This window comes from Oncorhynchus gorbuscha, linkage group LG08 (assembly GCF_021184085.1).
Source record: "Oncorhynchus gorbuscha isolate QuinsamMale2020 ecotype Even-year linkage group LG08, OgorEven_v1.0, whole genome shotgun sequence".
In the NCBI taxonomy this organism is placed as follows: Eukaryota; Metazoa; Chordata; class Actinopteri; order Salmoniformes; family Salmonidae; genus Oncorhynchus; species Oncorhynchus gorbuscha.
In genome coordinates, this window is record NC_060180.1 from 24574336 (window position 1) to 24591648 (window position 17313).

The 17313-nt window shown below is 43.3% G+C and overlaps 1 protein-coding gene across 1 annotated transcript in view; it reads right to left on the reverse strand.

Annotated features, from left to right (window-relative positions):
* Nucleotides 1–17313, reverse strand: part of LOC124041392 (serine/threonine-protein kinase 32C-like) — a 156728-nt gene that overhangs the window by 48411 nt on the left and 91004 nt on the right. The window contains exon 3 of the mRNA XM_046358913.1: nucleotides 4496–4647. Coding sequence (XP_046214869.1) covers nucleotides 4496–4647 — 152 coding nt within the window. The remainder of the gene's footprint in view (nucleotides 1–4495; nucleotides 4648–17313) is intronic.

The following is a 17313-nucleotide window of genomic DNA, read 5'->3' on the forward strand; positions in this document are numbered from 1 at the left end:
TCTAATCAATTGAATTTACCACAGGTGGACTCCAATCAAGTTATAAAAACATCTCAAGGATGATCAATGGAAACAGGATGCACCTGAGCTCAATTTCGGGTCTCATAGCAAAGGGCCTGAATACTTATGTATGTAAGGATTCTGTTTAGTTTGTTTTTTAATAAATTTGCAAACATTTCTAAAAACCTGTTTTCGGTTTGTCATTATGGGGTATTGTGTGTAGATTAATGAGGAAAAAAATAATAATTCAAGCAATTTTAGCATAAGGCTGTAATGTAACAAAATGTGGAAAAAGTCTAAGGGTCTGAATATCGTCCGAATGCACTGTATCTTCTCAAAGAAACTCCTGGTCGTTTTAAAACATATCATTATATTTCTGTCTTGATGCTTTGTTGACAATTCCAACCATCTTGCGTCCCAGGTATTCAGCCAATCAGCGGCTGCCGCTGGCTGCCACCCAGAGCTTGTTATGACTATTGTGTTTGGGGTAAAGCCTAATTCGTCTCAACGTCTCCCAGAGCTTTGTTCTGTTCAGCCGGGAATCAATATTCTAAATGGACATCGAGGAGGACAGGGTGTGCATCTATTCTCACCACAGTGACTGCTCTCTTGCTCTCTCTGAGATGATGGATCGACAGCGGATGATGACTGCGAATCAGCGGATCCCACTGATGACCTTACAACCCTCTTAAAAAGGGTCTCCAAAGCCGTAGCTCATAGACGACAAAAATCCCAGTGCTCAGCGCTAACACATTCACTCCCTCTTGCTTCCCTTCTTCCTCACTTTCCCACATGGCTGCTAGGCGTCTCACTTGGTTCAGCTTTCAGAGCCTCGATCCAGATCTCCGGGGAAACTGGCCAATGGTGTTTGAGAGTAATTTGTTGCAATGTAATGCTTAAGGCAAAACCTTGCTCTGGTGATGATTAACACTGGAAAGTGCAAGGGATCAATTTCACCGCGTACACTTACGGCATGTAATACTGTCCGTCTGGGTAGGGGAATATGACCTCCAATTTAGAAATACAAATTGATCGGGGTGGAAAGAAAGCATCTACAACCTACCTATGCTGTGATGGCTTATGGGATTTTTGCACGCTGCAGATAATACTTTCAAGGTGGCTAATCCATTTAAATATATCCCACTCCTACACATCATACGGTATCTATCATCAACAAGTGAAGGGTCACGGCAATTACTGCATGCAGCAAACTTGACAGTCCTCCAGGCTTAAGCAGTCTTGTTCTAGTTTTGTGGATTCAGTGCCAAGCATTACAGATTCCCTCTGATTTTCTCTGAAGCAATGGATGGAGCTTCAAAGAAACTCAGCAACATTCAGGACATAATGAAAGCAAACATAGGATTCAAAGCAGTGTGTGAGAGAGAGAAGAAAGCAAACCAATAGACGTTGAAACTCTGTTTGGACAAAGTAATCAAAATATATTTTTGATTTTAGATTCTTCATAGTAGTAAATTATATATTTTGATTTGTTTAACACTTTCATGGTTACTACATGATTCCATATGTGTTTTTCATAGTTTTGATGTATTCACTAGTATTCTACAATGTAGAAAATAAATGAAGAAAAACCCTGGAATGAGAAGGTGTGTCCAAACTTTTGATTGGTACTGTATATACAAAAACAACCATTCCCAAAGCAAAATAAAAAATGAATCACTTTGTCTCTGTGCTGAGCTCTCTTTCTCTGGCTTCAGGAGATAAGTCTGAACTCTCTCAAGAGATTTTTCACAGAGCAAGCAAGTTCGTCTCAGCAGGACATCAGATGTCACCTTCAGACATGCCTAGTAAACGCCAATTTATGCTTGATACGACCATGTGGTCCGGAGGCTCCGTACATAGGGTGTGACACAATTGCAATGTCTTCGGAGGCTTGCGGAGGCCGTATCAAGCTCCGTACCGCATCGCCGTGCGCCTCCCAAATGGTGTAACAATGCAGTGGGCTCCGTATAGCGCCGCGTTGACATGTTTGGTTGACAGTAGGGGGCGGTAAATCCCGTATAAACACAAACTCACTTCCTTGACAACAAAACATCATCTTTATGATACCTTGTGTAGGGATTTCAAAGAGATAGGGGAGGTAATGGGGATAGATGCCTGTAAAGAGGTCAATGGAATGCAGACTGTGGGGGAAAGATGGATCCCGTATTGGCGCAATTTTAAACAAATCTGATCTAACAAAGTGGATATTTGTAAAATCCTTCATGATTGCTGTATTTATTGTAGCAGGCTCACAATGTGGTTACTAAAATCAGATTTGGATATATTTGGCAGTTTTTGCTGCATAACATTTAAAATGAGTCCCTTTTAAGGTTTAGAAAAAGTGACAGGTAAATGCTAACTCCCATTCGTATAAGCTGGTAGCATAGCTAGCATACAGAAATCGGTGGTGGTAGTCTAAGTTGTTTTTAACTGTAATGCAGTTGATTGGTGAAGATGACAGGAACATGCATTGGGGTTGACATCCATACAGCATTATTCTCTGACTTTAACCTCAACATAGTGTGAAATACACATATATACAATAGACTAAATGTAGGCTAATTTTGCTGAGCGGCAATGGGGAGACTCGGGATGGAGATGCAGGTGGGAAAACAGTGCTGTCTTTTTACTATCTTGGCAGAGCTCCTATGTCAAGCACTGGGAAACGGACTCCAACATCTCAGAAGAGGTACGGTCTTGTCTTTTTGTTTATCCAGTTGCTTTTAATTAGCGGGATGGCTATAGAGATTAGCTTTGAATCACTATGAGTGGTGCAGCGCAGACCAATTCATTGGATCCACGACAGCTCCCTGAAGCACAAGAAGTATGAATGCTCTCACTACTGCCATGGCCGCATCGCAGTAAATGCTGTACGGCCACCGCAGACGTCGAATTGACCATGCAGAGCCTTTAAGAGTCCAACACAGCCACAGGAGGGCTGGCCAGTGAGAGCCTGCCTCTGCAGGAAAGATCCACAATGAGGCTAGCGTGATTGATACACTCTGTAAAGTTATTTTCAAAACTCCTTGAGCGGAATAGTTGGAATGGTAACAACTACATCAATCACATGGTTTCCAGGTGTTTGATGCGATTCTATTTTCTCAGTTCCGGGCATTATTATGAGCCGTTCTCCCCTCAGCAGCCTCAGGTGCTGTGGCCTGACAGGCAGGCCATCGCCATGTTTTTTTATTTATTTTTTCAGATTTCTCCATTTTGTTGCTCAAATCTGGTCAGTTTGATGGTGACGGCAGGCAGCCGCTTGCGAATGTGCCTCTCTATCACCTCCCCAAGATATTCACCAGCAAAGGGATACAGAATAACGCAAACGTTCTATGAACCGTCCAAAGCGTATACTGGATGAGAGTGATGTAACCAATTCCACAGCACACAGGAGTGTCTTGGGTATTGTTCAGGAGGCTGTAGGAGACTACGAGTGATTGTTGTTTTGTCCCAGTGTAATTTGAGATGGGCTGACCACTTTCACAATTCTTCCCTCTGAAGTAGACTTGAATTGCAGGAAGATGTGGTGCGATCTAAGGAGCCCGATAATTTCCGCCTATCCATAACGCTGCTGTCTGCTGTCTTTGTCGCTAATGGGGCTTTGATGTGCCATAGCCAAGCAGAGCAAAGCAGGGAAACTAGAACAAGGATGGGGCTGGCAGATGTACACTACTTGAGGGAACTATAATATTAAAAAAATACACTGGCCCTACTACCACCTCATTAAAAAACCCTCTGCTTATTTTAGTTGGGAGGACGCTTCTCATTGAGACACCCCCCCAGTGTTATTAAAACTTTGCCAACTTTGGAGAGAAAAAGAACATGCATACAAGACATACAGTAGTGTGCGGGTGCACAGTGGGTGCGGGTGCACAGTGGGTGCGGGTGCACAGTGGGTGCGGGTGCACAGTGGGTGCGGGTGCACAGTGGGTGCGGGTGCACAGTGGGTGCGGGTGCACTTTTGTCTTGGTCTATGTATCCGCTCAAATTCTTTATGTACTAAAGGATGTGTATGAAATGATTGATGCTCCCTATATCAATTACTCAGAGCGTAGATAACCACCGAGAGCAATATCATTCTACCAATTACACAGGAGTAAAGTGCTTTGGTGTAATTTGCTGTGAACATTGTGCCACCTGCCCAATTATATTTAGAATATGTGCTGCAGAGACACTGGAGATGGTTAAATAATGAAACGGGTTCCCTACTTCACCCAGATATCATACTCCTGGGAGGGAAATATGGGGTCATCTGACTTTACAGTGCAACAATTAAGAAATGTGTGGTGCAATGGGCCCGCATTCCCACATGCCCGAACACACACACACACACACACACACACACACACACACACACACACACACACACACACACACACACACACACACACACACACACACACACACACACACACACACACACACAGGGTTCCAGCAGTGGCATGCAGAATGTACGAACAGTATAGAAAATGAAAAGAAAACACAGGATAATCACCAGAGGTTTACTAAAAAAACATGTTCAATTTCCTGTAGGATCTCTAGCTCTCTAAAGACGTTTCGGACCTCGTCTCTCTCGATGCACTGCTGTTTGTTCATGTACTTCATGGCGTACATCTTCTCTGTGTCCCTCTTCTGCACAATGCACACCTTCAGGGGAAATAAGGACAGAAGAACAGAGAGTAGGTTACCCACTTAGGACTGGAACCAGACTTGCATAAAGCAAGTAAAGACAGATGCACACAGACACCTTAGTATACAATAATATACAGTATACCAGAGCATGTGACAGGATTGGCTTTTCATAATGGCTGATATTACTGCCCTCCATTAGAATATTTACAATGGGGCTTGGAAAACATTTACAAAAACACACAAACAGTCTCCGACCTCATGTGCTCATTAAAAGTTGATGTTTCGTAGAGTGGAGAAATGTCAATGTGAAATGTCAAGAGCAGGACAGGGGGTATGGGAGGGCAAGCCTCATTACTGTAACATTCAGTCATTAGGAAGCTATGACCTCAGCTGCTGTTACGCAAACAGTCGCTGCAGAAAATAAACAATGGTTTGGAAAGAAAAATCACTTCTATAAAGAAGTACTAATCTCCAATGAAGAACGCCAAATTCTGGCGTTATTACAGAAAAATCAACTGTACAGAGTAAAATATTGAAGTGATCAAATATTATATGAACACACTGCTGATACCTATCCCACACCCAAGTGGAGTAATGCAACAATTCATGCAAGTTTGGAACAATTTCAAAACTTTTATTTTTATATATACTTTATTTTTATTGAACACAAAAACACAAAACAGGAAGGCAGGTAGAGCACACATACGTACATCAGATTAGTTACAAGTAACATCATCTTTGAATTAGACAACTTCCAAGTATGGATCCCAAAATAATATTTTAGGTTTGGTAAGGCCACACTCCCACTGTGTTTTGGTAGTTACAATGTTGTACATTTAATTCTTGGTTTCTTACTGTTCCAGATAAACCTTGATATCCGTTTATCCCATTCTCTAAACTGTTTAGGTGGGATTTCTATAAGCAGTGATTGGAACAAATACAGTAACCTCGGCAGGATGTTCATTTTGATCGTTTCAATTCTACTACTAAGATCCAAAGGAAGTCAATTACACCTGTCCCGATCATCATACATTTTCTTGTTGATGGGAACATGATTTCTTTCATAAGATTTTGGTGTATCCTTTGGCAGATTTACTCCAATATACTTAATGGATGAAGAGGTCCACTATTCAGCTCTTGCTGTGGGTATACTTATATACAAGGGTTTGGGTCTTGTGTACCCTGAACATACCCTGAAAATGTTCCAAATGTTTATAAAACATTCGTCAATCTACTGTACACTTGAACCTGGGTCTTTAGGAAATATCAGAAGGTCATCAGCACACATGTATACCTTGTGTTCATTGCCTCTTATTGTTATTCTCCTGAGGATGGGTATTTTCTTACTGCCTGTGCGAATGACTCAATGTACAACGAGAAGAGCGTGGGTGAAAGTTCACAGCCTTATCTTGCCCCTCGTTTTAGACTTATTGTTTGTGACAAATGTCCATTCATCTTTATTCTGGCAGTCGGATATGAATGTAGTGTTTTGATGCACTGTATCACTTTGTTGAAATCAAATCTATCCATAACTTGGAATAGATAATCCCATCCCACTGAATCAAATTATTTCTCTGCATCTAGACTGTCCTCCATTCTTTTTGCTATTATTGATGCATACAGTTTATAATCCACATTAAGAATTGCAATAGGTCCTTTGAAATTGCATTCCTTTTGATCTTTACCCTCCTTTGGAATTACAGATATTATGGCTTCTCTCCATGATGGTGGTAGATCCCCCCACCTGCCTTCTTTGGTTGCTTGTACAGATCTGTATAGTATGATTTAAATATAGTATTCTGTGCTTTTTGTTTTCATTCTGGCAATTTTGTTGCCTTGAGCCGGCTTCCTAATATCGTAGTTTCAGGGACCTGGGCGTTTTCTCAACTTCTTCACTATAAATCTGATCATTACATTACATTTACATTTAAGTCATTTAGCAGACGCTCTTATCCAGAGCGACTTACAAATTGGTGCATTCACCTTATGACATCCAGTGGAACAGCCACTTTACAATAGTGCATCTAAATATTTTAAGGGGGGTGAGAAGGATTACTTTATCCTATCCTAAGTATTCCTTAAAGAGGTGGGGTTTTTGATCAATTTCCTGTTTAACCTTTTGAATCTCACGCATGCAATATACACTACATGACCATAAGTATGTGGACACCTGCTCATCCAACATCTCATTCGGTCCTTCTGTAGCTCAGTTGGTAGAGCATGGCGCTTGTAACGCCAGGGTAGTGGGTTCGATCCCCGGGTCCACCCATACGTAGAATGTATGCACACATGACTGTAAGTCGCTTTGGATAAAAGCGTCTGCTAAATGGCATATATTATTATTATTATTATTCCAAAATCATGGGCATTAATGTGGAGTTGGTCCCTCTTTTGAAGCTATAACATCCATTCTTCTGGGAAGGCTTTCCACTAGAGGTTGGAAAATTGCTGCAGAGACTTCCATTCATCCACAAGAGCTTTAGTGAGGTAGGGCACTGATGTTAGGTGATAAGGCCAGGCTCACAGTCAGGGTTTCAATTAATTCCAAAGGTGTTTGATGGGGTTGAGGTCGGGGCTCTGTGCAGGCCAGTCAAGTTCTTCCACACCGATCTCGACAAACCATTTCTGTATGGACCTCACTTTGTGCATGGGGGCATTGTCATGCTGAAACAGGAAAGGGCCTCCCCCAAACGGTTTCCACAAAGTTGGAAGAACAGAATCATCTAGAATGTCATTGTATGCTGTAGCGTTAAGATGTCCCTTCACTGGTTTTAAGGGGCCTAGCCCAAACCATGAAAAACAGACCATTATTCCTCCTCCACCAAACTTTACAGTTGGCACGATGCATTGGGACATGCGTTCAGATAGCCATCAAGAACATGTCACCGCCTACAGATCAAGAGGGTGCACAAAGTTTCTATGTGCACAAAGGTTCTATGTGCACAAAGGTTCTATGTGCACAAAGGTTCTATGTGCACAAAGGTTAACTATGTGGGCAAATTTGTACCTAATCTGGCAAAACCAAAATCTCAGCAGATGCCTCTATAGCAGGTTTCCAGTTCCTTGCAAAAGTAATCACCCCCCTTGGCTTTTTTCCTATTGTTTTGCATTACCTGTCATTTAAACGGATTTTTATTTGGATTTCATGCAACATACATTCACAAAATAGATCAAATTGGTGAAGTGAAATTAAAAAAAAAAATTGCTTGTTTAAAAAAAATGACATTAAAAAGAAAAATGGAAAAGTGGTGTGTGCCTACTGTATGTATTCACCCCCTTTGATATGAAGCCCCTAAATAAGATCTGGTGCAACCAATTACCTTCAGAAATCACATTATTTTAATTCATTAAGTGTTGTGAAAACAGTGGCAACCAGATCGATCATATGATGAAATGACACCCGAGGGAGTTACATACAGGATAAAATAAGAGACAAGAAGATACAACACACTACAAATAGAAAAGGTTGCCGACCCCTGGTGTAGCCTATTAGGAGCATAACAGCAGAAGTGTAACAGCAGAATCTGCCAAGGCCCGCAGCAGCGGGAGGATGAAGGTCGAGAACAGGGTTTTTTCCTTCTTCTCGTTAAGCTATCTTGATCTCTGTCTCCCTTGAGCCATTTGTGTCTTAGTTATTTAAATCACAGTGTGTTTGAAGCATCAGACAAGCTCAGTAGCCTTCATATAGTGGACTTCATTAAAACACATAGGGTGTGTCTATATAGGGAAAAATATGTTTAAACATTTTGACCAATCGATTAGTCGAAAGAACAGACTACTCTAGGTCGACCAATATTTGTTGTAGTTGACGGCCTACCAAAAGGCAATAAAGGCCTCCTACGGGGGCTGGGATTAAAAATAAAACAAAATACAAATATAGGACAAAAACACAGATCACGACAAGAGAGACAACACTACACTACATAAAGAGAGACCTAAGACAACAACATAGCAAGGCAGCAACACATGACAACACAGCATGGTAGCAACACCACATGACAACAACATAGCAAGTCAGCAACACATGACAACACAACATGGTACAAACATTATTGGGCACAGACAACAGCACAAAGGGCAAGAAGGTAGAGACAACAATACATCACGCAAAAGCAGCCACAAGTAACTCTGCAAGATCACGGTCGAACCAGGGCCTGAACCTGTTGTTAATTTTCATTTTCTTTATGGGGGTGTGTTTGTTAACAATAACACCGAAAATATAAAAAAAGAAGGTCCAAGCATCTTCTAAAGAGGGGATCAAGCTGATTCTATCAGTTCATGAAGGAAGGCTTGCTCATTAAAGTTTTATAGCAAGCGTCTATGACAAATCAGGACAGCTCGTTTCACTGAGCAGCCAATACAAAACACAGGCTGTAAAACAGTGATCACTAAGGTCATTACAGAAAACACCAGACTGATACCTATCAGGATTATTTGTGGGGATAACATCAAGAAGAGTAGCCTTTTCTGGGTGTTTGGAGTCAAACCTTGTGGGATTGGTAATAATATGAGAAATATTTAGAGAGTCCCATTGCTTTAGGACTTGGTCAGGTGGTTTAAGTATGTCCCAATTTAGGTCACCTAGAAGAACAAATTCAGACTTAGTGTAAGGAGCCAGGAGAGAGATTAGGGCAGGTAGGGTACAGGCCGGTGCTGATGGAGGACGATGGCACCCAGCAACAGTCAACAAAGAGCTATTTGAAAGTTTAATACTTAAAACCAGCAAATCAAATTGTTTGGTGACAGACTTGGTAAAGACAACTGAGCACTGAAGGTGATCCTTGGTAAAGATTGCCACTCCCCCAACTTTGGAAGATCTGTCTTGCTGAAAAAGACTATAATCAGAAAGGTTAACATCAGTTAACAACAAACACTCTTCCTTATCCACGTCTTAGTAATGACCAACACTTATTGATTGGAGCTGTGAACCCACACTTTCAATTGATCAATTTTAGGTAATAAGCTTCTAGTTTTAACATATAGAAAACCCAGGCTTTTATGAGAGCAGAAATCAGTGAAGCAGATGTAGATGGGCCAGAGTGTACATGCATATTTCCAAATATCATCAACAGTAATACAATCAAGGCACGGCAGAGGACAGGGAGAGCTCTGCAGTGCTGATTTATGACATCTGAATGTGCATCAGATGGCAAAAATATAATATTTTACAGCAATTTCATCAGGTAACATGAATACAAAGCCAGTGTAGAGGTGGTTAGAATGGGATGGGAGGCCAAAAATGAGTAACCAACAGAGAGTATGAGTCCCGAGTGTGGGAACAGTCTATCCCAGGGTTGGGAAATGCAAGTTCATAGTCAACAAAGCATGCAGGAGTCATGAGGCAAATAGCAGAATGCACAAAAATAATAATAATATATATAACGACTTGGGGCTAGCCACTAAGTTCAAAGTCACTCGCTCCAGTGAGTGTGTGCTGGAGGCGAGCGAAAGTTCAGGAGAGAGAGGGGGGGGGGGGGGTCAGAGGACTGTCTCCTGCCTATGGAGTTTAAGGGGGATGAGTCTGGGGGACGGGCCCCTCGGCCAAGTATCAAAATGCATGCAGCAGTTGCAACCAAAATGTATTGGTCGCCTAGACACATCGCTTGAGTCAAAGAGAAAGGTGTATTGGTATTGTGTGCTAAGGGGGTGAGTATATAGCCCATAATAACCTACTATGTGTTAATATAATCCATCAACCATATGCAATTCATTTATTGAATCCTCTTCATGTTATAGCCTTCCATGACGTTGTCAGTGTCATTCATCATTAGCTAATGGATCTGTTATTAACGTGACCATACCTAAGGTGCCAGTCGAGGCCACATACTTCAGGCTACTCACCCTTAAAGCAGTGGGGAAAAATTGGGGAGCTGTTTTATCTCTTGCAAAATCGACCATAACGGCCCAATATGTCTAACAGCTGGCTATAATTTAAGTCCGTTAAATCCTATTCAGTAACATCTATCTTCGCGTTGGAAATTTCTGAGTCTGAGTCAAATGTGAATGTCCTCTCGCCGAGGAAACCTCCCTCTTTCTCCACGACTCTGCACGCACACCACGGGTCATGTGGGGAGCTGCTCGAGTATTTCCAATGGTAAAGTCACCGTTCTTCTGGCGGTATACTCCACTGGGATGCCCTTCGACTTCAGGTCCTCAGACGCCTCGTCCACAGAAGCCAGCTCGTATAGTGCCATCTTGATAGCTGTGTATTCCTTCCTTCTTCTCAGTATCTTTCACACGTAGTCATGATCAAATGACACCCGTTGACCTGGGAAGTTAACAGGCTTTTTCAAGGCTGCACGGAGGACTCTCTCTTTGACGGAGAATTGTAGGAAACATGAAACTATGGATCTTGGTGGGGCAACGCTGAGGGGGTTTGAGGTCAGAGCTCTGTGTGTTCTCTCGATTCCCAAGTCAGTGTCATCTTCTAGTATGTCCTTGATTATAAACTGGATGGTTCAAGCCCTAAATGCTGATTGGCTGACAGCCGTGCTCTAAGGCCAATATACCCTCGGCCACAGAATAAAGTCTAATGTTATTATGACTTGAAAAAAACGGGTTCTACCACTTTGCTTGTAGTGCGTGTTGGCCTTTCAAAGACTGCACAAGTGTGTCCTTGACCGCAGTGTTCCACGTAACCGTTTCCCCAATGCGCTGTTCTGCATCCCCCAATTGTTGTAGATATGGGGTGAAGTTCCTCTTTTTTCCCTTTGAATTTCTGGTTAATGACCCTCTTGAACTCCTTCAGTTATTTTTGTACATCTTCTCAAAGCCAGCGAGCGCCTCATGCAATTCCTTCATCATATCACGGAATGAGGGTTCTTTTGCTGCTAGCTGTTTTGTGTTAGCATTAGCAATCTCTGCTTCGTAGACAATTTTAACTTCTACTAGAGGACTATCATTGCAGCTCCACTACCTTTTCCTGCTTTCCCCTTTTACATTTTATTATAAGTTACTAAAATACTCTGACTAAATACTTGAATTTATGAGTTAAATACCCAACCAATGTGTAGTTGCCATTTCCGAAATTACATCACCGGAAGTCTTTCACATAACCTTTCTTAGTAAAAAGTCACCTCAAACCCATTTAAGTTAAGAGTACTCAGAACAGGAGGGAAATAACTATTTTTAGAACAATTGGTACGCAATTATCTATCTATCTATGAGCAACAATGCCTAATTAATCATAAATATTACAGATAACTAATCCTAATTGCCTCATATATTCAGTCAATAAAAAACTATTTACATTTAATTTATTTATTGAAACCGTAATATAAACTGATTATATTATATCGTGGAACACAATCTTCAAAAAGGCAGTAATCTTGTAAAAGTCTATGTCTGTTTTGTTCATTTAGCAATACACTCTTATTTCCCGTGCCCTTATTACAGTCAACACACTATTTTATAGCAAGGAACATGATGTAATAACAGAATAAAAAATAAAACAATATTTTTCTCAATGAGAACATTTGCCAGTGCGAAGTGATGTGCATTTGGCGCTTCTGGAACAGTTTCAATGAGTGATCATTTGAAACAGGCTTAGTTTGGCACATTTAAATAAAATAACAAAATTCAAGGTTACAAACCAAAATCTGTATTTTCAATGTAGTTTATTCTGCCTGTTCTTTGGAATTTTCAGTTCCACATTGTACACTGCATGGTGATGAATTACAGCCACTATATCTGTTGGCTGAGTATGTTCTAATGAAAATACACTCTTTGTCTATGTTTAGGGGGTTTATAGCCTAGGCTAACCATTTCTAAATGGCACTAGCAAAGTAGCCTATGCGAAAATAGATTGGACGCAATTATTCTAAAACTTCAGCTCGTTGTTGGAACACATTTCCCTATTTTAATCCAGTCCATTTTGAATTTGTGATAAAACGGTCATCATTTGGCAAGGAATGTAGCTTGTGAAACCCATCAGTTAAAATTTCATTTTTTTCTCCACGACAAGCCACAAAAGCACATTCCACCAAATACTTTCACAGTATTTGAAATTTGGATCTCTGAATTAAGATGGAGTGTTGACGTCTGTTTGAGTACTAGATTACTCATGGCCATCCCTAGTACCAGGATGATACAGCCCACCCCAGCTGTCACGTCTCAGGTATTATCAAGTTACTGCGGCGCCAGAGGCAGAATGATGTGTTTGAGCTGCTCCAGCTATCCAGCACCATACAGCAGAAGGGTCTAACTGAATTGAATTGTCCACAAAGGCCCATGTCTCCTCATTACAGCTCAGCAGATGGCTGGTTTACAGCATTAGAGGAAGAAAAGTCAGGAGGAAATCTATTACCCTACAAAACACAATCTAATTGCCCGCCTCCCTTCGAGCAGGAGCACAAATAAGAGCTGCTCTCCATCTTGCTCTCCTTCCCTCTCTTCTTTCATACACAGGTTTTTCCTCCCTTTGGCTTTGTCATAGGCTCATTACAGTCTAGTATAAACTAATACCATTTCCCTCCTCCTTAAGGATCAATGTGAGTAAGGAGAGAGGGTGTGGGAAGAGACACATCAGGTAGATGACAGAGGACAGGTTTGTGGTGGAAGAGGAGAAGCTTGCGGAGTAAAAGCAGGCTCTGGTTTCGCCATCATGGAAGCCGATTGGTAAAATGGACAATTCAGGGGATGAAAGAAGTTTTTAAAAACCAATTTTGCCCTCTCATGGTGACACTGCGGTTCATGGCCCATTTATATTTCCTCCTTCCTCCCTTGTTGCCCTTCACACAGACCCACTTTCTCTAGCCAGTCATCTGCCCTTTGCGAGGGGATGGACGATAAAGGGAAATAAATGAAACACTGCAATTGCTAACCAAACGTCTAAAGCTTTTCCCTCTCGTCCAGCTCAGGCTGTTAGCTTGCCTTATGATTACACTTGTTGCTGTAAAGCATGGAGAGCTGGAAAAGGCTTGTGATTTCCTGTGGTCCCCAGAGCAAAGCAGTCTTTCACACTCTTGACAGTTAAACTAAACTATCTACTGCACCGAGGAGCCGGCGACCTATCAGACCTGTATCAAATCATCAGTCAAATACCCCATCTCTGGCCCCTCATTTGAGTTCAGATATGTTTCTTGACCGACCATCAGCCAGAATTATGATTTGTTAAGAGTTTATTCTATGTCTTGTGAATACATGCCCACTAAGAACATTGAGGATTGATCAACACTATTTTTCATTATAGATGTTTATGTAGTGTATCAAGAGCATACATAATGTATGGAGTCAATATAAGACAAAGATATGTTCAATACCACACGTGGTGGATAATACTGAAGATTTGTTATTTATTTTTGTTTTACCTTTATGCAAGTCAATTAAGAACAAATTCTTATATCCAATGACGGCCTACAAACAGATCTGCCAGAACGACAGATTTTAACCTTGTCAGCTCGGGGATTCGATCTTGCAACATTTTGGTTACTAGTCCAATGCTCTAATCACTAGGCTACCTGAATACATGAACGTGTGTGACATGGAATGTCAATGGAATTGTGCACCCAGCCCAAAATAATTACAGGGCCCAGACGTGCTCAATGGGATTGAGATCCGGGCACTTCGCTGGCCATGGCAGAACACTGACATACCTGTCTTGCAGGAAATCGTGCACAAAACGAGCAGTATGGCTGGTGGCATTGTCATGCTGGAGGGTCATGTCAGGATGAGTCTGCAGGAAGGGTACCACATGAGGGAGGAGGATGTCTTCCCTGTAACGCACAGCGTTGAGATTGCCTGCAATGACAACAAGCTCAGTCCGATGATGCTGTGACACACCGCCCCATACCATGACGGACCCTCCACCTCCAAATCGATCCCGCTCCAGAGTACAGGCCTCTGTGTAACGCTCATTCCTTCGAAGTTGAAACACAAATCCGACCATCACCCCTGGAAAGACAAAACCACCACTCGTCAGTGAAGAGCACTTTTTGCCAGTCCTGTTTGGTCCAGCGACGGTGGGTTTGTGCCCATAGGCGACATTGTTGCCGGTGATGTCTGGTGTGGACCTGCCTTACAAAAGGCTAACAAGCCCTCTGTCCAGCCTCGCTCAGCCTATTGCGGACAGTCTGAGCACTGATAGAGGGATTGTGCGTTCCTGATGTATCTCGGGCAGTTGTTGTTGCCATCCTGTACCTGTCCTGCAGTGATGTTTGGATGTACCAATCCTGCGCAGGTGTTACACGTGGTCTGCCACTGCGAGGACGATCAGCTGTCCGCCCTGTCGCGCCGTCTTAGGCGTCTCACAGTACAGACATTGCAATTTATTGCCATGGCTACATCAGCAGTCCTCATGCTTCCTTGCAGCATACCTAAGGCACATTCACACAGATGAGCAGGGACCCTGGGCATCTTTCTTTTGGTGTTTTTCAGAGTCAGTAGAAAGGCTTCTTTAGTGTCCTAAGTTTTCATAACTGTGACCTTAATTGCCTACCGCCTGTAAGCTGTTAGTGTCTTAACGACCATTCCACAGGTGCATGTTCATTAATTGTTTATGGTTCATTGAACAAGCATGGATAGTGTTTAAACCCTTTACAATGAAGATCTGTGTAGCTATTAATATTTTTACGAATTATCTTTGAAATACGGGGTCCTGAAAAAGGGATGTTTCTTTTTTTGCCGAGTTTATATGAGGTATCATGTCTTACATTTACATTACATTTAAGTCATTTAGCAGACGCTCTTATCCAGAGCGACTTACAAATTGGTGCATTCACCTTATGACATCCAGTGGAACAGCCACTTTACAATAGTGCATCTACATATTTTAAGGGGGGTGAGAAGGATTACTTTATCCTATCCTAGGTATTCCTTAAAGAGGTGGGGTTTCAGGTGTCTCCGGAAGGTGGTGATTGACTCCGCTGTCCTGGCGTCGTGAGGGAGTTTGTTCCACCATTGGGGAGCCAGAGCAGCGAACAGTTTTGACTGGGCTGAGCGGGAACTGTACTTCCTCAATGGTAGGGAGGCGAGCAGGCCAGAGGTGGATGAACGCAGTGCCCTTATTTGGGTGTAGGGCCTGATCAGAGCCTGGAGGTACTGAGGTGCCGTTCCCCTCACAGCTCCGTAGGCAAGCACCATGGTCTTGTAGCGGATGCGAGCTTCAACTGGAAGCCAGTGGAGAGAGCGGAGGAGCGGGGTGACGTGAGAGAACTTGGGAAGGTTGAACACCAGACGGGCTGCGGCGTTCTGGATGAGTTGTAGGGGTTTAATGGCACAGGCAGGGAGCCCAGCCAACAGCGAGTTGCAGTAATCCAGACGGGAGATGACAAGTGCCTGGATTAGGACCTGTGCCGCTTCCTGTGTGAGGCAGGGTCGTACTCTGCGGATGTTGTAGAGCATGAACCTACAGGAACGGGCCACCGCCTTGATGTTAGTTGAGAACGACAGGGTGTTGTCCAGGATCACGCCAAGGTTCTTAGCGCTCTGGGAGGAGGACACAATGGAGTTGTCAACCGTGATGGCGAGATCATGGAACGGGCAGTCCTTCCCGGGAGGAAGAGCAGCTCCGTCTTGCCGATTCAGCTTGAGGTGGTGATCCGTCATCCACACTGATATGCCTGCCAGACATGCAGAGATGCGATTCGCCACCTGGTCATCAGAAGGGGAAAGGAGAAGATTAATTGTGTGTCGTCTGCATAGCAATGATAGGAGAGACCATGTGAGGTTATGACAGAGCCAAGTGACTTGGTGTATAGCGAGAATAGGAGAGGGCCTAGAACAGAGCCCTGGGGACACCAGTGGTGAGAGCGCATGGTGAGGAGACAGATTCTCGCCACGCCACCTGGTAGGAGCGACCTGTCAGGTAGGACGCAATCCAAGCGTGGGCCACGCCGGAGATGCCCAACTCGGAGAGGGTGGAGAGGAGTATCTGATGGTTCACAGTATCGAAGGCAGCCGATAGGTCTAGAAGGATGAGAGCAGAGGAGAGAGTTAGCTTTAGCGGTGCGGAGCGCCTCCGTGATACAGAGAAGAGCAGTCTCAGTTGAATGACTAGTCTTGAAACCTGACTGATTTGAATCAAGAAGGTCATTCTGAGAGAGATAGCGGGAGAGCTGACCAAGGACGGCACGTTCAAGAGTTTTGGAGAGAAAAGAAAGAAGGGATACTGGTCTGTAGTTGTTGACATCGGAGGGATCGAGTGTAGGTTTTTTCAGAAGGGTGCAACTCTCGCTCTCTTGAAGACGGAAGGGACGTAGCCAGCGGTCAGGGATAAGTTGATGAGCGAGGTGAGGTAAGGGAGAAGGTCTCCGGAAATGGTCTGGAGAAGAGAGGAGGGGATAGGGTCAAGCGGGCAGGTTGTTGGGCGGCCGGCCGTCACAAGACGCGAGATTTCATCTGGAGAGAGAGGGAGAAAGAGGTCAGAGCACAGGGTAGGGCACTGTGAGCAGAACCAGCGGTGTCGTTTGACTTAGCAAACGAGGATCGGATGTCGTCGACCTTCTTTTCAAAATGGTTGACGAAGTCATCTGCAGAGAGGGAGGAGGGGGAGGGGGAGGAGGATTCAGGAGGGAGGAGAAGGTGGCAAAGAGCTTCCTAGGGTTAGAGGCAGATGCTTGGAATTTAGAGTGGTAGAAAGTGGCTTTAGCAGCAGAGACAGAGGAGGAAAATGTAGAGAGGAGGGAGTGAAAGGATGCCAGGTCCGCAGGGAGGCGAGTTTTCCTCCATTTCCGCTCGGCTGCC